Consider the following 27,015-nt stretch of genomic DNA (forward strand, 5'->3'; position numbering starts at 1 on the left):
ATGATCAAACAAATGTTTGGTCACGTGCTACTTTATTATATTCGTAATTTTTTCATGTTTCTGCCACAATTTCCGACTGAATGAGTCTCAGTTACACATTTTGGAGTTTATTTCTACCCCCTTAGAAAGAAGATGCCAAGTAAGGGCCAAAAAATGAAAAAAGTGTCCAAGACCCCGAAAATAGCTTAAATCATATGATGGTTATACCAAAACCTGATAATATTTTGCAAGGATGGTTTCTTCTCAAATTACCAAAATTTGCCGATATTAGTATGAAGAATATATATACTTGAAATTCGGTTGTACCCTTATCCGGGGGTTATGACCCATATGGTGACCTGCAAAAGTGATTTGAGGTATCTTGAAAGTTTAGGAAGAAATCCATTTCTGACTAAATGTCCAATCCACTCTACTATTTGCATCCTTTATATTCCGCATTTCACTGATTGCAGTCCCGATGAATTTTGCATTTTGAGTTCTGATTGGACGGATTATTGTCATGTGAAAGAAGTAGGTCCATGTTTTGAAATGAGTCCCATGACGCTTTGTCGGTCAATTTTGTTTGTTAAAATATGTTCTCATCTTCCAGCTGATGCACGATGTAGGTCCTGAAATTAAAAGCTAAATGCCAATTTTAGACATGAGCGATCGCCATTTACATTTTATTGGCAAATTTTCATGGGATTTATTATTTTTATTATTATTATTATTTATTTATTTTTGGGCAGGTACCATCCTGAAATTATATGAACTGTTAAAGTCCGTCAAGCCGTTCTTGCGTTTTAAGCGTAGTAAATAACATTACTTTCTTTTATATGGTGGAAATAATTCTTTATTCTGTATCCCCTTCTGAATACTTAAATTTATAAATAGCATTATTGTCCGTTGTCGCTTTATACTACCGTAAAAAGACTAAACATCATATTAATTTTCAAAAACAACAAAAAAAAAACTAAAAGAAAAAAACACTACAAATGTACATTTGAAAATAGAAATAAAATTTGAAAATAGTAAGTCAAAATGAAAAAAATTATGCAATATAAACATTACTATTGTACATTTTGAAAATCAAAATGAAAATGTTCAAATTTCACATTTTCCGCGATCTGTTTGGATTTTATCCTTTTCTGCCAAGAGACAACACCGAATTTGTCTGAATCGTTAAAATCAAACCGGCGGTTCTTGAGTTATAAGCGTAGTAACTAACACAACTTTCTTTTACATATATAGATGTATAGATAGATTAAAAAGTAGACATGGTCAGTTCCTCAGCCCCCAAATAAATACTTAGGATTGGAGGGAAAGTCAACAGTATCTCGTGTAATAATTTTCAAACCGATATCTTCATTATTTTGGCAAATATAAGGATTTTATATAAATCGAAATAGTGAACGTAAAATTAGGCATAGTCAATATTTTTTTTAAACTAACTCGGGGTATGACGAACGTTTGTACAAAAAATTATGCAAATCGGTCCAGCCGTTTTCAACTGATTCCATTACCAACGAACAAGAATTGATTTATATATATATATATATATATATATATATATATATATATATATATATATATATATTATATATATATATATATATATTTATATATATATATATATATATATATATATATATATATATATATATATATATATATATATATATATATATATATATATATATATATATATCTATATCTATAAAAGAGGAAAATGTTGTATGTTTGTTTGTTTGTTTGTTTGTTTGTTTGTAATTTATGGACTCGAAAACCGCTGAATTGTTTTTCCTGAAAATTTCCATATATACTGCAACATCGCCTGAAAGTACTATAGGCTATATACATTTTTGAATTTCCACTTGGAACTGGAGATATAGCATCAGAATCGGAGGTACCTCCCAAAAATTTAGATTTTATATGCACATATCTATTGATTGGTTGAAGATACAGTCTCCAAATTTGGAATACGTAACGGAATTTGGAACAAAAATAAGTTTGCCAAATTATATTGTAATCGGTTCAGATTTGGATATAGCTCCCATATATATTTTCGACCGATTTCGTTCATTTGATCCCTCAAACACAATATGAATGTTCGATTCCAATGAAATTTGGAATGTGTGACGGGATTTAATCTGAAAATAAATTTGTCAAATTATATTGAAATCGGTTCAGATTTGGATATAGCTCCCATATATATTTTCGGACGATTTCAAGCATTTGATGCACCAAACACGCTATGTATCCCCAATTTCAATAAAATTTGAAACGTGTGACAGATTTTATCTAAAAAATTGATTTCCCAAATTATATTGAAATCGGTTCAGATTTGGATATAGCTCCCATATACATTTTCGGCCGATTTCATGTATTTGGTGGACCAAACACGACATGTATTTCCAATTGTAATGAAATTTAAAATAAGTAACGGAATTGGGAGCCAAAATGAATTTGTCAAATTAAATTGAAATCGGTTCAGATTTGGATATAGCTCCCATATATATTTTCGACCGATTTCATGTATTTGATGCACCAAACACGCTATGTATCTCTAATTTCAATGAAATTTGGAATGTGTAGCGGAAATTAAAACAAATATACATTTGTCAAATTATATTAAAATCGGTTCAGATTTGGATATAGCTCTCATATATATTTTCGACCGATTTCATGTATTTTATGCACCATACACGATATGTATGTTCGATTCCAAAGAAATTTGGAATATGTAACGGGATTTTGATTAGAAAATAAATTAGTCAAATTATATTAAAATCGGTTCAGATTTGGATATAGCTCCCATATATATTTTCCGCCGATTTCACATATTTGATGCACAAAACACGATACGTATTTCCGATTCCAACGAAATTCGGCATGAGTGGCTAAATTTGGTACAAAAATAAATTTGACAAATTATATTCAAATACGCTCAGATGTGATTATAGTTCCCATATATATACTCAGCCGATTTCACATATTTGATGCACCCAAAGCGAGAGAGACAAAATCTGGCACCAGCAAAAATTGCCAAATTATATTAAAATCAGTTGAGGTTTGGATATAGCTAACATATATATTTCGGCCGATTTCATACATATTATGCACCAAACACGATATATATGACCGATTCCAATGAAATTCAGAATGTGTGGCGGAATTTGGTTACAATAATAAATGTGACAAATTAATTGGAAATTAGTTAAGATTTGGATATAGCTCCCATATATATATTCTCGGCCGATTTCACATATTTCAATGAAATATGAAAGGTGTGGCGGAGTTTGGTGTAAAAGTAATTTTTTTGTAATTATATTTAAATCGGATTGGGAATCGGAGATTGGGATATGATTTTAATAAGAACCATTGACCCACAACGCCTTAGGCTAACATTAAAAAACAACACAACAATTGATTTGAAATACGCTTATTACGGCGAAGTATGTTGCTATCTCTAATTAACTTATTTGCAATAGAAATGCCACTCTACTTAAAAAATTGCAGTTTCCTGCACGCTTGGTATTTGCTATGAAATAAATAAATCCAGAGGACAAACCCTTCATGTATGCATGTCATGTTACTGCTTTTGTAATGATTTTGTTTATCAACGCATTAAATTAGTGCAATAATTTTTTTTAATTTTTAAATTTGTTTTTTTTTTAACCAACATATATTCGTAAATAAAATTTTGAATGCATATAAAATCAAAAGGGGTAGCGAAGCGCACCGGGTTCAGCTATATATATATATAATTAACAATTTATATTAATTAAAGTCATTTTATTTGACTATTTTTTCCAAAGGCTTGTATTCGTTTTCGTGTGTTTATGTTTACAGCTATTTAAAGATGTTAGTAAACACATAGTAGAAGTATACAGGTAGGTGCATCAATACTTGAGAACATTGATATGTCAAAGATAAAAAAATTTTGCACACACACACATCTTCTGCCATGCAAGATACATCAATAAAACCAGACATTTTCGCGCCCCGGCCAACTCCTTTCGTCTCGTCTCGGAAGTGAAATTAACACGTAAATTATAAACATATGATCTTCGCCTTAACAATGCAAAACTCAAACACTATTATATAGTTGTTAGTAATAATTAGCATGGTACAATGAAGAGAAGGTAGGTCATCTTTGAAAAAATTGCAAGTATAGCGGTCGACCTGTTTGGCTTGTAATGTCAGAATTACTATCAAAACAATAAAAAAGCAAACGACTTGTTGCATTGATTTTGAATAAATAATTTAAAACCGCGAAAACTGAATGAATGGTCAAAATTTCTTTTCAATATCATCTATATCTATAAAAGAGGAAAATGTTTGTATGTTTGTTTGTTTGTAATTTATGGACTCGAAAACCGCTGAATAGATTTTCCTGAAATTTCCATGTATACTGCAACATCGCCTGAAAGTAACATAGGCTATATACATTTTTGAATTTCCACTTGGAACTGGAGATATAGCATCAGAATCGGAGGTACCTCCCAAAAATTTAGATTTTATATGCACATATCTACTGATTTGTTGAAGATACAGTCTCCAAATTTGGAATACGTAACGGAATTTGGAACAAAAATAAGTTTGCCAAATTATATTGTAATCGGTTCAGATTTGGATATAGCTCCCATATATATTTTCGACCGATTTTTTTCATTTGATGCCTCAAACACAATATGAATGTTCGATTCCAATGAAATTTGGAATGTGTGACGGGATTTAATCCGAAAATAAATTTGTCAAATTATATTGAAATCGGTTCAGATTTGGATATAGCTCCCAGATATATTTTCGGCCGATTTCAAGCATTTGATGCACCAAACACGCTATGTATCCCCAATTTCAATGAAATTTGAAACGTGTGATAGATTTTATCTAAAAATTGATTTCCCAAATTATATTGAAATCGGTTCAGATTTGGATATAGCTCCCATATACATTTTCGTCCGATTTCATGTATTTGGTGGACCAAACACGATATGTATTTCCAATTGTAATGAAATTTAAAGTAAGTAACGGAATTGGGAGCCAAAATTAATTTGTCAAATTAAATTTAAATCGGTTCAGATTTGGATATAGCTCTCATATATATTTTCGGCCGATTTCATGTATTCTATGCACCATACACGATATGTATGTTCGATTCCAAAGAAATTTGGAATATGTAACGGGATTTTGATTAGAAAATACATTAGTCAAATTATATTAAAATCGGTTCAGATTTGGATATAGCTCCCATATATATTTTCCGCCGATTTCACATATTTAAAGCACAAAACACGATACGTATTTCCGATTCCAATGAAATTCGGCATGAGTGGCTAAATTTGGTACAAAAATAAATTTGACTAATTATATTCAAATACGCTCAGATTTGATTATAGCTCCCATATATATATACTCAGCCGATTTCACATATTTGATGCACCCAAAGCGAGAGAGACAAAATTTGGCACCAGAAAAAATTGCCAAATTATATTGATCAGTTGAGGTTTGAATATAGTTAGCATATATATTTCGGCCGATTTCATACATGTTATGCACCAAACATGATATATATGACCGATACCAATGAAATTCAGAATATGTGGCGGAATTTGGTTACAATAATAAATGTGAGAAATTAATTGGAAATTAGTTATGATTTCACATATTGGACGCACCAATTTCAATGAAATATGAAAGGTGTGGCGGAGTTTGGTGTAAAAGTATTTTTTTTAAATTATATTTAAATCGGATCAGATTGGGACATGATTTTAATAAGAACCATTGACCCACAACGCCTTAGGCTAACACTAAAAACAACACAAAAATTGATTTGAAATACGCTTATTACGGCGAAGTATGTTGCTATCTCGAATTCACTAATTGCAATAGAAATGACACTCAAATTCAAAAGATTGCAGTTTACTGCACGCTTGGTATTTGCTATGAAATAAATAAATCCGAAAGACAAACCCTTCGTGTATGTATGTCATGTTACTGCTTTCTAATGGTTTTGGTTATTTACGCATTAAAATGGTGCAATATTTTTTTTTTAATTTTTAATTTGTTTTTTTTTTTTTAACCAACATATGTTCGTAAATAAAATTTCGAATGCATATAAAATCAAAAGGGGTAGCGAAGCGCACCGGGTTCAGCTAGTGTTCTATATATCTCTTATGGTTTATTTCGCGACAAAAACTGTAGATTTTGTCGATGCATTCGTTGCAATAAGCATTTTGAAACACCCGAATTTGAATATTTTCTGAACAATTTTTTATTATTGAAAAGAAGACACACACATAAGCAAATGAAGTTGACATATTAAGCCAGAAAAATAAAAAATTTAAATCATATGGTAGTTCTGCCCTACCTTGAATTCATTGTACCATGATAATTAGTTGATCTAATGTTATACCTCCTACAAATAACAATGATTTATTATGTTCCCTTCTATGAATTTATAAGTTTTATTTGATTTTCAAAAGTTACATTTCCGTTGCTAAAGGTTTATTCCAATTGCAAAAGGTATCTTTTAATTTGAAAATGCGATATACAGGGTGAGGTAAAAAACTGCAACAAAGTTAAACGCCATAATTGTTGCATTTTTTTAATTTATTTATTTTTTTATGAAAGCAAAAAATTTCGGAAATAGCATCAAATTTTAGAATAAGTTTAGATTTGTTCGAATTGGTCACCTTTGACACGAATTGTGGCCTTCAAACAACCAATGAAACCGTCACACGCTGCCCGAATGTTGCTCTGCGGTATTTTGGCCCATTCCTGGAGAGGTGCTTGCTTGATGTGATCGACACTTTGGTATTTTTTTGTGCCAACCTTGCTTTTCAAAATACTCCAGATAGAATAGTCCAACGGATTGGTATCCGGAGATTTTGGTGAGCATTGTGCGCTGGAAATGAAGCGAGCAACCTCATTTTGTAACCATTCTTGGGTGGCGCGTGCTGAGTCCTGTTGGAATGTCCAAGGTCTGCGGCCAAAATGTTTGCGTACCCAAGGCTTTAATACACCTTCCAGAATATTTTTGCGATAATATTCGGCATTTATTCTGATGCCACGGTCGATTAATACGAGCAGAGAGCGAACATGGGTTGTTATGGTGGCCCACATCAGCACTATGGCCAACCGAAGGTGCACATTTTCAGCTGACCTCTTTGGCAAGTAAACACGATCATTTTGTTTGTTTATGCTTTCTCATCGGAGAAACCCAAATTCGGCAGTTCACCACTTTCGGCCAAGCGAAGCAACTCTTTAGCTCTTTTGAGTCTATTTTCTTTCTGTTGCGGTTTAAGTTCTTGTGCTTTTTGGAAATTCAATGGCTTTACCACGAACTCATTTTTAACTATATTGCGATATGTTCAGCTCACGAGTCATTTTTCGGCCACTACGACGCGGGTTTCGATCAAGTCGCTTCTTTACTTTTCCAACCATTTCTGCTGATTGCTGCTGTTGCTGTTTTCTTTCGTCCACTTCCATGACGTCGGGCTACGCTAGCAGCATCACGGTAACGAGCGATGGTATGAGACACAAAGATTTATTCACATTTAAATGCCTGAGTGCTCTAACGATAGCCACTTGCGTATTTGTGAACGCAACATCGAATTTTAGGTAACGTTGTAAAACTGCTTCATCGTCCATTGCAGAGTCACCAGCATCATCACGCCGTGACACATAAGTGAGACAACCGGCGAATTAAAATAATAACAAAAATATAATCTGCATTCGATTGAAAAAGAGTTAAGAATCTCCTTCGATCTAGAAATTAACATTTTATTTAATCTAATGTTAGTAGCGTTGCCAAATGGCCTGTGCTGTAAAAATATCATATATCATATGTAAAACCCGCAATCTGTTTCAGCTTACCTTTTTGTAATCGACAAGAAAAGAAATTGAATACACATTTGATTTGTGTATGATTCACCCATATCTTTATTATTATATCGTCATTATTACACATTCAAAAAGTGAAATCACTTACAAAATAATTAGAATAGAATATAACAATTAAGACTGTTTCTATTAGCACTGAACAATATTTGCAGAAAATCATATAAATATTTTAAGGACACAAAACAGGCTATTACGTGACAATATGCACACACAGATATAATCTCATACTATTACATTCGAGTATGTCTTTCGCATGTGTGTTTCTCAACATTCACATGTTCTGATATTTCGTATAAAAATTTCAGCATATTTCAATATATTTTTAAGTTAGTTAAGTAACAAATTGAAGTCATCAATTTCAAACTCTTATCTTTTAACAATTATTCAAAATTTATAATATATATTTTATTATCGGAAATATGTAATAATATCTGTATACATATGTAAATAGATACAAATTATTTCTATGAGTATTTATCAAGTATGTATGTATAATATATGGCATCATATATAAATAGGGTATAACTTTACAGACACACATGCTTACATAGATAGTTATGTAGGCATTTCCAAATTCCAAATTTTCTAAAGGATTACAATTCATATTTAGTGACACCATCACTACTCTATAAATTCTTGCCATAAAAGCCTAAAAGTGTAATGCGTGTCGATACAGGACTTTGAACGTTTTCCATTATTTCCATCTTTGGTTGAATGGGGGTATGGCAAACATTAAAAAGACAAGAAAAGAGACAAGAGTATTATTAACTATTTATTTGGGTGTACATTAACATAAATGATTCTAATGTGTTTGTGTGTTTCTTTTACTTAATTCTTATATTTTCATTAAAAAAGAAAAAAAGAAAAGGAAAAAATTATTTTATTTGTTAAATTGTTCTTTTTAAGGGCCGAGAGCTTAGCGCTTCTTCCGTTAACTACCTTGCGCTACTTTCCATCATTCTCTATCCAAAAATAACAATTACAAATCAGATATGCATTAACATTTTGGGCTATTCGATTTGCATATCCTGAGTTCGATTGAGAAGAGCCATATTGAAATTAGTAATTACTATTGATTTAGTTCGATGGCATACATATACACATCCGCCATTTAAGTGTTTTGAGAAAAAGGTATTTCAATTTTGTTTATCTCGAATTGCTTGGAACTATGGAACAATAATTAACGGGACAGGCCTAATAACACATCTGAATGCACTTTTCCTTCTAATGTCACAAAATACACACAGTTTTTGATGTGGGTACTTTGTTTTGAATAGACAGTTAATTTACCTTGTGTTTGCTATTTTGTTCGGTCAACTCGGATAAAAAAAAACTTGACTAAAACGTACTTTAATATCAAATATTTGACCTGTTTCAGAACACGCAATAATTAAAATATTCACCACGATAGCCGATTTTTCTTTAAGATACCGAAACTAGAAGATTCTGGAACCGATCAACTATTAACAGCATTTTAAAATTTTGTTGAGATTAAAATTTCTGTTTACAAAGTTAATGGGTAGTTATTTTTGCAATTACCCTAAAAATTTTGAAAAATTGTCAAATTAACAAAACAACTTGTTGCACTTTGAAATGACTAGCAGCCTATAGCTTCAGAGATGTGTCTTTTAATATGATAAACTAATTGAAATATCGAAAACTGAAGAAGCAAACCAAAATCCCTTAGAATTAGAATCGAAAGTGGAATTAATTTAGCTTCTTCAGAATTACGGAATTCGCAATTGAGATTGTATTTTTTTGGGAACTTGTAACTTTAAAACACTTTCATGTAATAACAAGTTAAAAAAGCAGTAAGTTCGGCCGAGCCGAACTTTGAATACCCTCCACCATTTAGAACGAATTTGAAAATTTTCGAAAAAAAATAACATTCGCCACAAATTTGTTAACATTTTAAAAATACCGAATATAGCCATTATATTAGGGTCTTTACGACGCGCACCTACATTGATAGTTTGTCACAAGCCATTACCATATTCAAATTCGAAACTTGAAATAACCCGTGAATAATGTAGCCAAAATACCGTATATAAGGAAGACCTGGACCTGCAAAGACAATTTTCTGTCACAGGCTGTAGCTTCCATTACGAACTTCAAATACGACATCTCAAACAATTTCGGTGAGTATTGTACCTAAAATCGTCAAAATACCGAGGTACTTATATATGGGGCCTATAGGGCAATAGGCAATTTTCTGTCACAGACTGTAGTTACCATTGCGAACTCTAAATACGTAATTTAAAACTACTACGGTGAATAATGACGCTAAAATCATCAAAATACCGAATATTTGGAGGAACCATTATGTGGAACCAGACGTGGATTTACATTGTTTTATTTAACAATGGAAGGGGGAATAATTTCCATTTTTTTGTTGTTCAATTTTACATTTTTTTCCTTTTGGTTAAAATAATTAGAAAATTTTAATTGTTTCTCAATTGACGAAGCAATTGATGCCACGTCTTTTCTTTCTTTAAAATTTATATATATATATATATATATATATATATATATATATATATATATATATATATATATAGATATATATATACATATATACCAAATTCCTTTTTTACATTTTTTTCTTTGCTTCAATTTACCATTCGTAAGGCCAGATTATTTAGTTTTCACAAATAGATTGGAAGAAAAAATCTAATTTTAAAGAAAGAAAAGATGTGGCATCAATTTGCTTCGTCAATTGAGAAACAAATTCGGGTCTTTTGGAGGAAAGACCTTGAAAATTTTTTTTAATCTTTCTGCATCTACACTTACGTTTTATGGGAGCGTTATTTTTTTAAGTGTAAAGAAATAATATTATAAATAAATAGGTATTAGTAATCAATACAAATTCCTCTTTAACTAAATATTACTTATAATTAGTTGATTAAATTTTAAACCTACTAAAAATAAAATGTTCTATAACTTTTCCTTCTGTAAATCTAAAATTTTCATTTGATTTGCAAAAAGTTTCATTTCGGTTGCAAAAGTTGTCATTTCGGTGGCAAAAGGTTTCATTTCCACTGCAAAAAGTTTCATTGCAATTGCAAAAGGTTTCATTTAATCTGAAAATTAGTTAGTTACTACGCTTATAACTCAAGAACCGCTGGTCTGATGTTAACGATTCAAAATCCAAAAAAGAAAATCACGTAAAATGATAAATTTGAAACACTTTTGGAATATACAATTTTAATGTTTTATTTTGCATGATTTTTTTTTTAATTTGACCTACTATTTTCAAAGGTACATTTGCAGTGTTTTTTTTTTTTTTTTTTTTTTGAATAGTTTTTGCTGTAAAAAATCCGCGAACAAGTTCAAGATTTTTAAATTTGTTTTTTTTTTTCTATTAATTTTAATTTTAATAAGGATACATATCCTACGAAATTGAAGAAAATCTCCTTTCAGAAAATTATAACCATTGAGCCAGGTTTTTCTATGGATTTGGCCATTATTTAGCATCTTGGCTTCTCTATTTCGAGGGTCTTGATCACATTTTCCAATCAATTTAGGCTACTTTGAGAGTATAAAACCATCTTACAGAAAAATTTTAACATAGGTAGATATTTTGGTACAGTCCCTATATATTCCCTAGGTCCGCCGATCTATAGTGATTGTTACCTATTGGCGGACAAACACATGGGCATAGTTTAATCGTCACTGAATTTTACTATGAACAAGAACATAGACTTTATGGGTACTCTAATGTACAATTTGAGGTGCTATGGTAGTGGGTGTATATGTGCTATGTGCTATGGTAAAAGCGTAATTAACTTCGACTATTTTCCTTCCTTCCATAGGTATTTATTTCTATTTAGTCGAGTTAATATTTATAATAAAATTTGTGCACCTTTATGAGCCAAAATTTTCATTAAAGACTAAAACTTCGGGCCGGCAACGTGGACCGGGCCAACTAGTTTTTTATAAGTTAAAATTAATCTTGTTATTTAAATGTTCACAATGAAATACTGAACAAAAAATTCTGCAATGCAAAAAACTAAGCACAGCGTGTATTTATATTATTGTTTATGAATTATGCTAGTAAATTTAGGGTTAGGTATGGCTGCGACACTTCAGTCAAATTATGAATAAAAACTCCGTGTGGAATCTCTCACTTTTCCCTGGTTTGCTATTAAAACCAAAGATTCCTCTTGAAAATTAACTGAAAAGGAAAAATGCTGCTACCTAGTAGTTTCCGCCAGAAAAACTTCAATTGCATTGGGAGTTTGTAATATTTCTACATATATATAAAATCAGAAATTTTATTGATTTATATATTAATACACGCATTTTGAATGATAATATTATTAAAAACTATGTATGTATATAGGCATGCAACAAAATCGAATCGGAATAGTTTGAATTTCGTAATTCAAAATCGATCGTTTTTGTTTTAGCATCTTTAGATTCCGATCGATTTGGTGAATTACGAAAATCTCATTATTCAATGTAAATACGGCATCATTAGAGAAATGAAAGAACGAATCATGGCCCACATAAGGTCGGCCAGTAAGCCCATCTGGCAATCAAGTTTGCCGCCAAAAGACATATTGTGCTTTGAAATTCAAAGAGAGTCACATCTCAATAAGGCAAAAACTACTAAGTTTCAATGTCAAAGTAGTATTCTTGGCCGACCTTGGAACGAATGAATGAGAAATCAAAACAAACCACTTGATTAGAAAACACTGTAGAAGTGGAAAGATTTTTTTTTCGAAAATAAAATTAATTTTGTTAATTTTTACACAATGTCTGTAATTGTGGCGCAAAGTAATGAACGGTAATGAATTTCAAATTTGCTTCGGACCACTTGTCCTACCCCAGTGCAAGGTGAACATTTTAATAACAAGTTTAATTGAAACTAATAAATAAACTTTTGTGCTTGCCCCTAAATGATTAAAACGTAAATGATGTTAAAAATTTGCTTCGTCAATTGAGAAACAATTAAATTTTGCTAATTATTTTAAATAAATAAAAAAAGTAAATTTAATTGTATTTTTCTGCTATCATATTTTTATTACTTGAAAGTGTTTTAATGATACTTGTATACCATAAAAATACAATTTCAATTGGAACTTCCAAAGTGGTTTAAACCGAAGACAATTTTCGGAATTAAAACCACATTCGTTCGGAATCTTTACCAGTGACATCCCTACTAATTATTAAAGATGAAAGTTGTCGCAAATTCAGTCACTCTATAAAATTTTTTCTTTCGGATTTTTAACTTTGAAAAACAATAACTTTTACCATATTTTTGATAATATGCAGTTTAGTAAAAACTTTCTTTTGAAAGGGCTTTAATATCCCCCAGCGTCAGCTTTAAAATTCATATATATATATTATGTTGAGCTCCGCACACTTATCAACATCCTAAACATGTATTGAAATCCTAAACAGCAAAATGCGTCGCTGAGGAATGAAGTTCAACCCGAAGAAACATAATTTTGGACGGATCAACCGTGGGACTAGAAGTAAGGAAGCCAATCGAACAAAAATACTCCCAGCATAGAATAATGAATAAATAGACAATGAAATGCTCTCACGGCTTATCATAGAAAAAATCTTCGAATAAGCAGATGTCGTCTATGTCGTTTCAGGAGTATGAGTGAAAATACTGAAGTCACTCAAATCTATAATGATCTAAATATTAACAACTTTGAGATATTCATAAAATTGAAAATTGTGGTTATTTTTACGGAGTCTGGTCTTCACTATTGGGTTTTGTGTGGGAGCACTGCTGAGTCACTAGATCAAGAGTTGTTTGAGAACTTTGCAGGGAGGGGGCAGCGCTGCCATTTTGAGATTTTTCACTTTAAAAATGGGTAATGCCATTTAAGAACATACAATGCCTTTTTTTAGTGTAATCTCCATGTCAATAATAACATTTACAAATTTACAACAAGAATCAACAGAAATTCATAATTTACTTAACTAAATGGAGTTACTATTTAGGAGCATTTTAAAAAATTTCATTAGACTGAACGTTGCAAATCAGTTATTGAAACGGTTTGATTTTAATTTAAATTCATTTGAATGTTTAAAACCTATTGATCTGGAAACAGTAATGAAGAAGAGAAATAATGTTTTGTTAGATATTTTTAAAGATTTCCCTATATTTATTTTACAAACAGAATCCGAGTTTAGGGAGTTGAACATTGAATAAATTTTTAAAAATATTTTTGAAAAGCTTTTGGAAAAAATAAATTCCGAAATAAAACGTGTAGTTAGCTCTCTGGCTTTTTCAATTTTGTCTAAATTCGTACAAAAAATTATAGAAGTTCGTTAAATTATGATGCGTTGGAAAGAATGCTTTATTCTAAAGATTGCCAAAAATTAATACCAAAAATGTATATACTTTTTTTGTATATTAAAATATCTAAATTTTTGTAGATTATTTTATGTTTGTATTTTATTGTTATTATTTACTTTTTTTGGCAAAACTGAATTAGTTTTCTCTTTTTATTGAATTACATAGTTGTACATATTTATTTTCTGTTTTTTTTTTTTTAATAATATAAACAATCATGTTTTGTTTTAAAGCAAAATATGTGTTTATTTAGTAATTTTTACGTTGCCGATTTTTAAAAATGCAAATGGCGATTATTTCGATTTTGTTCTGAAAAATTGACGATTTTTCTTGCAATTTTATTGGCAGGGGGTTCAGGTTGATCGTGTACAAAATGAAAGAAAAAAGCGGCAGAATGTATTGCAATGGACCGGTGGTTTTGAGTGCAAAACGCATTCCTAGAAGATTTCGAACCGTCTTTTCGTCATTTGTTAGGATGGCGCTTGCACAGTAGGTGTGCACAGTAATTCTAGATATTGTTTTCCAAAATGTTATACAATTCAATGGGAATATAAGTGTTATTATTACCACTGATAAATAAAAAAAATAATAGTTTAAGTGCGGATATTTTGCAAGACCAAGAAAAAATACAAAAAGAGCTAATTTTTTTAATTAATTTCTCGTTTATTTTATTTAATTCATATTATACACAAAAATGAATGTGCACCAACATGTGCTTTGTTCCAGAGCTGCAATAGTGTAAAGGTGAGAACACATAAAACGCTTTTTTGACTGGCTAAAGTCATCGAAGGGAGTTTTATGTTGACTTAGTTCGATTTTGGCCCTACGCTCCTTTGTTCTTTTACGCTGAAGCCAAATGTAAGGACTGGAAAAATGTCAGGTCTAAATGTTTTTTTTTTTAATTTTTACATTAGTTTCTTCAGGCTTGAGCTCATTTGATTTTATATTATTCAGTTTCTATTTAGAATAATAGATTTTTTTTTTTAAACTATATCTTTATGTTTGCAATACTTAATGAAATATAAATCGACGTGTGATGTTTTCACACAGTTTCTAAAATCTGTTATTTTTCTCTTACTATCTGGTGTATTTCATTTAACTTGGGCGATTGGAAAAGAAAAGGTTATTGCATGTTAGAAGGGACCATAATTAAGTCCCGTCTCAAAAGCAATAGGGTACAGAACAGAGGGCTGCAACGAGTATGCAAAAATTCAACCATACTCGGTTTCTTACATGATTTTTGATCTGAATGAAATGAATTGATCGAACACATGAATGTAAATTATTGTTTTTTTGAATCGAGTTCGCTCAGCGTCATTTTTTATTCAACCATTCAATCAAGTTGGGACAGGTTATTTTGACTTCTATAATATTTGAAATGGAAGAATATTGTGATAGTGCGACCGAAATTGTTGCAAGTAGAAACTACACATGTGTAGGTAAACGCAAAAGTTGAAGTTTGTGAAAAATATTGACCAATATTGTAAAATAAAAAATATTTAAACATTTTTTGTTTACTAAATACCAATGATGTGTTTCTTTATTAAAAATATTAATTTTGTTTTTTAAAATAAGTCACTGAAGTCTAACAAACCGACAATCCAAATAAAATGAAAAATTGTCTGTTTATTAAATATAATTTGTACCAATTTCTTTTATGAAATGCTTAGTAAAATTACAATTATTTAGCTCAGATTCGAACATTTGTGTTTTAATCAAATCATATCACTCACTCAACTAGGATGAATCAAACCGATCAGACTCATCATAGATGATCGACCCGTTATGAACAATTCATCATAAGTTCGTAAACAAATAACTTATGTGAGCTGTTTGATTGCGAACACAAAACTTCGATCAATACATGTTTGATCACAACTTTTTCATTTGGCTTGAGTAACTCATGTTTATCCATGTTACATCTGACCGACTGATTGAGTTTGATTGTATTTCCACTGTGTGTGATCAAGCCTACTCAATCATACTCATTGCAGCCCTCTGCTACCGAATGCATAAGCAGGAAAATATGTAAATGTGTACACACACAGCGAATGGATGTGCAACATAAAATAGAGCGTTTTTTAATCAATCGCGAACGATTAAAAATACGATTTTAGCGCATGAGCTTATTTTGCGTTCCCAAAAAACTAACGTTCGCGAATGATCAAATCGACGACGCATGCAGCGAAGTTTTATCGTTCGTGAGATTCTCGTTCAAAGGTTATGCTCGTGAGGGATTTAAATGCTTCAACGCTCATCGCAACTTTATCGCTCGCGATAAATTGGAAACAATCGAATTATCGCCTTGAATAGTTGTGAGAAAGACGGTATTTTAATCGTTCCCCGCACCTGTTGCAAAACTTGTAGATTCTTGCAGGTTCTCGAACAGAGCAATGCTTTGTTGGTACTTGTAAGCAATGATGCTTTGTTTGATTTGATTGTTTTTGTTATGTTTTGCAATTGGTGGTTACAAAACTACACACACACACATGCCAACACCACAACGGCATGACAAAAAAGATTGCTCGAAAAAAATGGAATCTGCTTGATTTTGAACAAATTTTTCTCCCACTCAAAAACAAGGAAAACATGCTCACTCCTATTCGAGTGACAGCGAGTGAGTTTCACTCTTTGGGTAAAATCGAGCGAGTTTTTCGGAGCTTTGATTGGAGTATAAAAACTGCTCCCTACATGAATACATAGAGATGTGTTCAAAGTTACAATTGTAATTATTAAATTTTAATTACTTTTTGTCAAGTGCACCATACAAATCTCACATCGTTTGGAAGGATAGAGTTCATGACGAATTAGCATACGATAGTCCACCGCATCGAATGCGAAAACAGATTAAGGGCTGCAACAATAGTCTTCTCTTTCGTTCTCTGTGCTATGTGCTTCCCTGAAACATCGTTAGTGGCAAATACACTTTTAGCGATGGGAGCGGCAGGAATTGTACGATACGAAACTAAATTGACATCAGAATCGGAATAACTCGAGCAATCTTCATCACATGAGTAATTGATAAGTTAAAGTTCTGATCGGGTAACCCTAGCCTATTAGACAAAGCTTTTTTTAACATTAGCATGGAAATTCCAAATACTGAATATTATAGAAAGAATCAGATATATCCTTTATAGTAGACCAAGTATGTTTGAATTTATACTGCAATTGTCAAGATTTTCCGGTAACATTAATCTAAATTCATTTTTTAAACTTGTGCTATGAAAAACATCGACCCAGTAGGTCAAATTTTGGATACCGTATTTAGGTATTATCGAAACAGAACAAATCAATACAATTTTAAAAATAAACGATTTAGCTAAAATAATAAAACTAGAAAATATAAAAGGAACTTTTGATTGTTTTAATAAATAACTTTTTATTTGCATATTGGATGAATATATGTGTATATATGTATGTATTTAATTAATTTAAATTTAATTAAAATTAAAATATCACCCTCAAACAAGTTGTAAGTAATTTCTCTCACTCTCTATTTTGTCTATTACTTAAAAAAAGCAACTTAAAATACATCACATTTTAGGAAGTTTAAACATTATGAAGTGTAACAACAACACATACTACACTTGCTTTGAAAAAAACAAAAACGAGACTCACAGCATTCCAAGAGATTTCGATCACGAAGCTAAGTAGTTTCAATTCTCAATTATGTCTCCTTTTGCAGAGCGTGTGTGCAGTATAGCCTTTTCGAGGACAATTAAAAAACAACTAAACTAGAACAAACAAAAGGAACAGGTTCGCTACAAATGATAACTGCGCAAATGATTGTCAATCTGAAACAAAATAAAAACAAATTATATTAATTAAATTAAAAAAATTAGTGCTATATATATATATATGTATGTAAGCGCTGCATAAAATGAATAAATAAAATGCATTTTTGGGATGGAAATGAAGGAGAAGTTTTTATTGTGGTGTATTATGCACAATTAGACAACATCTCACACTAAGGCGATCCAAAATGGAGAGAAAACAAAGCCTGTGTTTCTCTAAATCAGGGAAAATCATTCAATGTTAAATAAAATTCGTTTTTTTACGTCCGCATTACCCAAATACGCATGAGATATGGACCTCAGAATCTACCAACTGATAAGGTCTTAAAAATTGGCAATTTTTAAAATTCACCAATTTTTATTTTATTCTAAAATTCGACGTTCTCGGTCGACGTATTTCACCACACAAATAAAGCACATGTATTCATATTAATGTTACCCAATACGTCGGGCGTACCAAATTTCAAAGTTGAACATTTTCAACATTTTTTTGTGTGTTGAAAATAAAAAAAATTAGACTTAACATCTATATACAGGGTGAGATGAAAACAAGTAAAAAAACATTAAGTTCGGCCGGGCCAAACTTTTAATATCCTCCACATTAGGGTAAAGGAAACATTAGAAGAAATGTGGCAAAAACCATTAAAATGTCGAATATCGGGAGGTACCGTTATATGTGGGCTCTACCAAATCGTGGACCTACACATGCAAGGTTCCGCCAACGGAGCTAGAACCCATTATGACCTACAAATACCAATTTTCAGACAAATACGTGAAAAAAAGGGGCAAAAACCATCAAATACCGAATATCGGGAGGTACCGTTATATGGGGGCTATACCAAATCATGGACCCATACATGCAATGTTTCGCCACCGGATCTGGAACTCATTATGACCAACAAATACCAATTTTTAGACAAATCCGTTAAAAAACTGTGGCAAAAATAATCAAAATATCGAATATCAGGAGGTACCATTATATGAAGGCTATACCAAAACGTGGACCTATACATGCTATGTTTTGCCACACATACAGGGACCCGTTATGACCTACAAATACCAATTTTCAGACAAATCCGTTAAATAATGTGGCATAAATCATCAAAATACCGAATATCGTGAGGTACCGTTATATGAAGGCTATACATGCTATGTTTTGCCACACATACAGGGACCCGTTATGACCTACAAATACCAATTTTCAGACAAATCCGTTAAATAATGTGGCATAAATCATCAAAATACCGAATATCGGGAGGTACCGTTATATGGGGACTATACCAGAACGTGGACCGATATATCTTATTTTCAATACCAACCATCCTAGATACAATACCAATTGCTCTGCTAAATTTTGGCGCTCTACGTCAAATAATGTGGGCTGTATCGTGATTTCAACAGACAGACGGACATCGTTAAATCGACTTAGAATTTTATGCTGATTATGAATATATATACTTTATGGGGTCTACGACGAATATTTAAGGATGTTACAAACGGAATGACAAAGTTAATATACCCTCCTTTCCAAGGTGGAGGGTATAAAAAACTGCAACCAACTTCAGACTGCTGTCATTTCCAAGCCACCCGTCTGACAGCTGTTAAAATTATTCCAGTGACAGTGTTTACAAGCGTACAAAAGCATTTTGGTGAGAATTTTCCAGAATAAAAGTTATTCGTGATGGAATTCAAGCCTGATGGTGTGATTTCTTCATATTTGGATAGAAAACCACAAGTGGCTATCGTTAGAGCACTCCAGCATTTAAATGTGAATAAATCTTTTGTGTCTCGTACCATCGCTCGTTAGCGCGATAATGGTAGCGTAGCCCGACGTCATGGAAGTGGACGGAAGAAAACACCAACATCAACAGAATTGGTTCGAAAAGTAAAGAAGCGACTTGATCGAAACCCGCGTCGCAGTGGCCGAAAAGTGGGTCGTTAGCTGATCATATCGCAATATTCTATTCGGCAAAGATTGAAAAATGAGCTCGGGGTAAAGCCATTGAAATTTCAAAAAGTGCAAAAACTTACACCGCAACAGAATGAAAATAGACTAAAGAGTTACTTCGCTTGGCCGAAAGTGGTGAACTGCCGAATTTGGTTATCTCCGAAATAAAATGTTCGCGTTTACTTGCCAAAGAGGTCAGCTGAAAATGTGCACCTTCGGTTGGCCACCAGAACTCATGGTGATGGTGTGGGATGCCATAAAAGCCGATGGTCGCTCTCCGCTCGTATTAATCGACCGTGGCATCAGAATAAATGGCATCAGAATAAAATACCGCAGGGAAACATTCGAGCAGCGTATGACGATTGCCAAAGGTGACCAATTCGAACAAATCTAAACTTATTCTAAAATTTGATGCTATTTTTGACATTGTTTGCTTTCATTCAATAAAATTTAAAAAAAATGTAAAAATTATGGCGTTTGACTTTGTTGCAGTTCTTTTTATATCACCCTGTATATTAAAGAAAGTTGTGTTAGTTACTACGCTTACAACTCAAGAACCACTAGTCGGATTTTAACGATTTCGACAAATTCTAAATAATCTCTTGGCAAAAAAGGATAAAATCCAAAAAATCGCGTTAAAATGTGAAATTTAAACATTTTCATTTTGACTTTTGAAATGTAGAATCGTAATGTTTTATATTGCGTGATTTTTTTTCCATTTTGACTTACTATTTTCGAATGTAAATTTGTAGTTTTTTTCTTTTTGAATTCTAATATGATGTGTAGTCTTTTTGGGGAGTATAAAGCGACAACGGACAAAACTGTTATTTATAGATTTTATGTATTTATTGGCTAAGTGGAACTATACGAATTGTATCATTCACAAAATGATACAAAAAAATCATATTTAATCGTGTACAAACGGTGTTTTTTCAGTTTGATTAACTTTATTGACACTTTTTTGAGAACGGAAATTGCGGTCGGGTTACATTGAATTGTTTGTAGTGGCGAACTGAATACATGCTGTCGAAATAATTTAACGTGGTCACATCTAAGTTAAATAATAATTACTATCGAAAGGAAATAACGAAAAGAGAGACTATTTCATTGCAAACCATTCTAAAACCGCGAACAAGTTCAAGAATTTTTTTATATGATGCACATTTTTTATATTATTATACCTTATTCAATAGTTTTTTTTTTATTTTGTGAACAAAATAAAGTATTATTTTTACCATCTATATATAAAAAAGAAGTTTATGTTAGTTACTGCGCTTATAACTCAAGAACGACTGGCCTGATGGCAGAAAAGAATAAAATCAAAAAAAAAAAAAAAAAAGTCGTGTTACAAAATCACGCAAATAAAATGTGAGTTAAATTTGTTTTCTTATGTATTTTTTTAATTTTTCATAATTTTAATTATCGCATGAAATTTTTTCATGTTGAATTGTGAATGTAAGCTAAAGATAATGAGATTGGCGCACAATACGCTGTCAAATTGTAATCTTTCCAAACAAACAAAAATAGCCGATATAGCTTTATAGGGGTCATATCAAAATGTGGACCTACACCTTTCATTTGGCAGTAATACGCTCAATGAGAACTCGATATTAAAATTCATTGGGACTGTAATCAGTAAAATACAGAATATATATACATATATGCGGACTATACAAAATGGTAGATCGAATTGAAAATTTAGTAAGAAATGAATTCATATCCTCCGAAAAATTTTACTGAAACCTTCAAGATATTTAAATCATAGGCACAATTATATGGGATCTATGTGCAATAGCGAGTAATGGCATTGTGCAACACCCAATCGGGGGGTTGGGAAATTCTGAGTGAAAAGTATTTGGTTAGTAGATCAAAATCTCAAAAGGGTTTTGGGTTCCCAGGCCATACTTTTTTAGGGGCATTATATAGCTTTAACCGTACACAATGGGTCTCAAATATTTTTCTCTAAACTTCGCAAAATTTGCGATATAGTTTGAAATTTGATACAGTTCTAGGGGTTACTACACGTACAATCATTTGTTCAAAATGTGGGTAATGTGGGTCTAAGTTCTGATATAGCCCCGATATATGGGTATCCCTCGGTTTCGCGTATCTTTTTAATTTAGCCATCAAATTAATTTCCTCAAGTTTTGGTAATTTAAAATTTTAGGAAGAAGAAAATTCTCTTTCAAACTTTGATAAGTATAGGCCCACTTTTGGACCAAAATTTTATTGTTCAATTATTTGCCAACATAGCTTCTATGGGGATAGAATATCAATCTTTGGAGTCGCGTCCATATAAAGGTACCTCCTGATTTTACCTATTTTGAGGGTCTTGGGCAGATTTTCCTAATTTGCGTCTAGAGTACCCATTTTTGCAATGGGTATTTATATCTATTTATTCGAGCCATTATGTTTAATGAAAATTTTGCCACTTATATGAAACAGATCTGTGTGATCTATTACTATGGAGGTATTACTTATAATAACAATTGTGTCGCTTACATAAGTATAAAAAATAAAAAAATAAAATATACTTTGAAGACTAAAATTACGGGCCGGCAACGCGGACCGGACCAGCTAGAAGTAAAAAGATAGGTATTTTGATGATTTAAGGCAGATTTTTTTATGAAATTATCTGAATTTTTTTTTTACTTATGCAGAACCACGTCTTCGTATAATCCCCATATAACGGGATTCCTTTGAGCGGTATTTTTGGACGGATTTGCAAAGTTGGAGCAAAATTGCATTATCCTTTCTCCTTTATTTATTTTTTTTTTTTTTTTTTTTGTGAAAATTTCTACCATCTCCGAACTCATTATAAGTTTGAAAAGAATATTACGATGTACCAAGTTTGTGTCAAATCGAGAGTTATCGTGCGCACCAGCCAGCCAGACAGACGGACGGATGGACATCGCTAGATCAACTCCAAATATCCGGAAACGGATTTGGTGCAAAGAGACCTAGGGTCTAAAACTGTTATTTCGATGAGGCACGTTTTGGCCGTATCAAATGATATATACCCTCTGTAGCCATATGGCTGAATATATAAAAAGCGTGTATTTATACGTAAACAAAGATTCGGTGTCTAACATTTTTTTACCATTTTAAACTAGACTAAACAACTAGAACTTGAAATTCGGATTTAGAAATCGAGTCGATTTAAAGTGATTATTTTTAACCGACTATTTGTTGTTTGTGGCCTATATTTAGATATTACTTTTGTAATATCTAATATCAATTTTATTAACAATTGGGAAAATAAGCATTCTACGCCCAGTAGAATGTTTGCAATACAACTAACGATGTTCTAAATTGTAATCGCAAATGAAGATATCGGATTCAACATTTATTCGGCGTAGGTGTGGTAGGATGCAAGAGGAACAATGTTCATTTTATATCATAAGATATATGTCCCTACACCATTCTATGGAGGCATATTAACCTTGTCATTCCGTTTGTAACTCATCGAAATTCTCATATTAGACCCTACATTCTTGATCAGCGTAAAATTCTAAGTCGATTTAGCAATGTCTGTCTCTTGTAATAAAGCTATCTTTCGAACGAATTGACATAGGATGCTAAAATTGTCCGAACGTTTGTATCTTGCCAGTAGGCAGATTAAGTTCGTAAATAGGCCATGTCGGTCCACGTTTTCGTACAGCTCCCCATAAACATGGTAGTGAATTTATTTTTCACTGCCACTAACCCTTTAGTGGTAGTGGAATTAAAAATTGCACTACCACTAAATGAACAGTGATAGTGAAATTATTAGTGCACTAAAAATACAGTGCATTATGCCCATCTCTGATGCATGCCCACCTCTTCGTATAGCCTACAAATAGCGGTACCTCCCGATATTCGGTGTTTAAATAATTTTGTGACATTATTCATTGGAATTGTCTCAAATTTCATTTTTGAAGTTCGTAATGAGTACTACAACCTATGACAAAAAATTGTCTATGCAGGTGCTCGTCTTCGTATAGCATACATATAACGGTACCACTGAAATTGTTTCAAATTTCGTATTTGAAGTTTGGAATCGGTACTACTGCATATGACAGATAATTACTTATGTAGGTGCTTGTCTTTCTATAGCTCCTATATAATGGTTTTCATTTAAGCGGTATTTTTCGACGGTTTTTTTGAAATATTTGAAGTCCTTCCAGGGTATTAAAAGTTCGGCCCGGCCGAACTTTTCTACATGTATACTTTGGTAAATTCTAAGATATTGACCGGGTTTATTTGTGTTATAAGGACGTACAAAACATTTCATCATGGCGGGAAAGAAAATATTTGTGTACGCTACGTTAAATTTGTCTCTCTATAGAGAGAAAAAATTTTTACTTTAATTTTTAAGTTTTAAATTTTCTGTTTTCAAACGAGTTCAATTTTTGTCAATTTAGGTCGGGATTCGTATATATATAGCATTTTCAGATCAAATAACATTTTTTGCAATTGAAATGATATATATATATATATATATATATATATATATATATATATATATATATATATATATATATATATATATATATATATATATATATATATATATATATATATATATATATAAAAATATATATATCGTGAAAATGCTATATATATACCAAATGTATATTGTTTCCCGAATACGCCCCAATACCGAACGTTCAACCTAAAATGACACGCGGAAGCAAACAAAAAGTACATTACAGGACACTATAACATATATATTTATATATATATATATATATATTATATATTATAATATATATATATATATATATATATGATATATATATATATATATATATATAATATTATATATATATATATATGTATTACCTTGTTTTTGATAAGCTACGTATTTTGTTTAGGCCAAACCGGCAATGAAGCTGAAAAATTCAGCACACAAATAAGCAATAGCTCCAAGGTTCATCTACCTGTTACATGTCAAAATAAGTTGTTGTGATGCTGAATTCGCACTAAATGAATGCAACACAAAAACCAAAGTTTGTTTATGTTCTTCTCTTCTACTACCTTGATTGCTGGGCCTTCTTAAGGGGCTTTTACTGGTGACGATATTGGTGCTACGTTCTTTCTTTGAACACTTGCTACTGTTGTGCCATGTGCTGGAGTCGAAATATTAGTGGTATTTGTCGGTCAGCTAACCTAAGTTTATTTTCGATATCTAACTTACCACTTTTTTTAAAAATTTATTGAATAACATCAGAAAACTACCAAATACCAAATGTATAAGAACGCGATTTTTATCGCATTTCATACAGTATGAACTTTTTTATGAGCAACACAACAACACTATTTGTTTTTGTTGGCTGGAAAACTTGCCAAGCAATAACAGTGCTGAGCTGATGTTAGAGCTGATTTCAATTTTGTTGCAGCCAGCCGCTCACTGCTATTTTATGTTGGCTGCCAATTTTAAATAGCATTAGCTCTCTCGACTATTTTTTTTGTAATGTGTTGCTATTTGTTGGCATAGCTCAGTGATAGGCAACATATTTCGAAGAATTTTTGCAGGCAAGGCTGAAACTTTTCGTTGCTAATGCTAATTTAGCGTTAGCATTTTAAACCTTGCGAAAAATTCTAAGACGATTTAGCCCTGTCCGTCCGTCTGTCATAATCACGCTAGAGTCGAAACGAATAAAGAATGGAAGCTAACATTTTACACAGATCAGTCTTTTGTCTGCAGGCAGGTCAAGTTCGAAGATGGACTATATCGGTCCACGATATCGTATAGCCCCCATAATGGTACCCCCCACCAAATTTCGTATTTAGAGTTCATAATGGGAACTACAGTCTTTGCCAGAAAATTGTCTATACAGGTCCAGGTCTTCCTATTTATTCGGTATTTTGACGATTTTAGGTACAATATTCAGCGAAATAGTTTGAAAGTTCGTAATAGTTACTACAGCCTGTGACAGAAAATTAAATATGCATGTCCAGGAATTCGTATAGCCCCGATATAACGGTACCTCTTTATTTCGTATTTTAATATTGCAATGACTAATGGCGAAATGCAGGTCCACGTCTTCGGATTTTTAAATGTTTAACAGAATTTTTAACGGATTTTATTTTTTGAACATTTTTAAATCAGTTCCAAATGTTGGAGGGTATTCTAAGTTCGGCCCGCCCGAACTTACTTCTTTTTTACTTGCTTTTGTCAATATATTTGACGCCAATAATAAAATAAGGTGAAAAGAAAATATGGCATCTTTGACAGCTCGGTATAAGGCCCTGAGTTGTTGTCAGATTGTAAATTTCTGTTTTCGAGGTTTTGAAAGTATAATGAACATAATTCCATCCATGGTACAATGAAGAGAAGGTAGGTCAACTTTGAAAAAATTGCAAGTATAGAGGTCTACCTGTTTGGCTTGTAATGTCAGAATTAGTATCAAAACAATAAAAAATCAAACAACTTGTTGCATTTATTTTGAAAAAATAATTGAAAACCGTGATAGTTGAATGAAAGGTCAACACTTCTTTTCAAAATCATGTACTATATATCTCTAAAGGATTATTTCGCTACAAAAACTCTAGATTTTGTCGATGCATTCGTTGAAATAAACATTGTGAAAACACCCGAATTTGAATGTTTTCTGAACAATTTTTTGTTATTGCAAAGAAAACACATACATAAACAAATAAAGATGACATATTAAGCCAAGAAAATAAAAAATTAAAATCATATGGTAGTTCTGCCCTACCTTGATATCATTACCATGATTCCATCCATGGCACAACTACAGTAGGTAGAACCATGGTACAATGATATCAAGGTAGGCTATGATACCATATGATTTCAATTTTTTATTTTCTTGGCTTAAAATGTCATCTTTATTTGTTTATGTATGTGTTTTCTTTTCGATAACAAAAACATTGTTCAGAAAACATTCAAATTCGGATGTTTTCAAAATGTTTATTTCATCGTATGCATCGACAAAATCTAGAGTTTTTGTAGCGAAATAATCCTTTAGAGATATATAGAACATGGTTTTGAAAAGAAGTGTTGACCTTTCATTCAGTTTTCGCGGTTTTCAATTATTTATTCAAAATAAATGCAACAAGTTGCT

General features: G+C 31.9%; 1 protein-coding gene across 10 annotated transcripts in view; it reads right to left on the reverse strand.

Annotated features, from left to right (window-relative positions):
* Nucleotides 1-7,891: 7,891 nt before the first annotated feature.
* Nucleotides 7,892-27,015, reverse strand: part of LOC101901309 (sodium/hydrogen exchanger 7) — a 32,001-nt gene continuing 12,877 nt past the window's right edge. For 6 of the 10 annotated variants that reach the window (XM_059121071.1, XM_059121066.1, XM_020036583.2 and 3 more), the window contains one exon: nucleotides 7,892-8,591. In XM_059121071.1, the coding sequence (XP_058977054.1) occupies nucleotides 8,514-8,591 (78 nt within the window). In that variant the 3' untranslated portion in view covers nucleotides 7,892-8,513. Of the gene's footprint in view, nucleotides 8,592-17,680; nucleotides 17,998-27,015 lie in introns of those variants that run through there. The other 4 variants (XM_059121070.1, XM_059121069.1, XM_059121067.1 and 1 more) reach the window with 2 other exon arrangements.

Source organism: Musca domestica, unplaced genomic scaffold (assembly GCF_030504385.1).
Source record: "Musca domestica strain aabys unplaced genomic scaffold, Musca_domestica.polishedcontigs.V.1.1 186, whole genome shotgun sequence".
Taxonomy (NCBI): Eukaryota; Metazoa; Arthropoda; class Insecta; order Diptera; family Muscidae; genus Musca; species Musca domestica.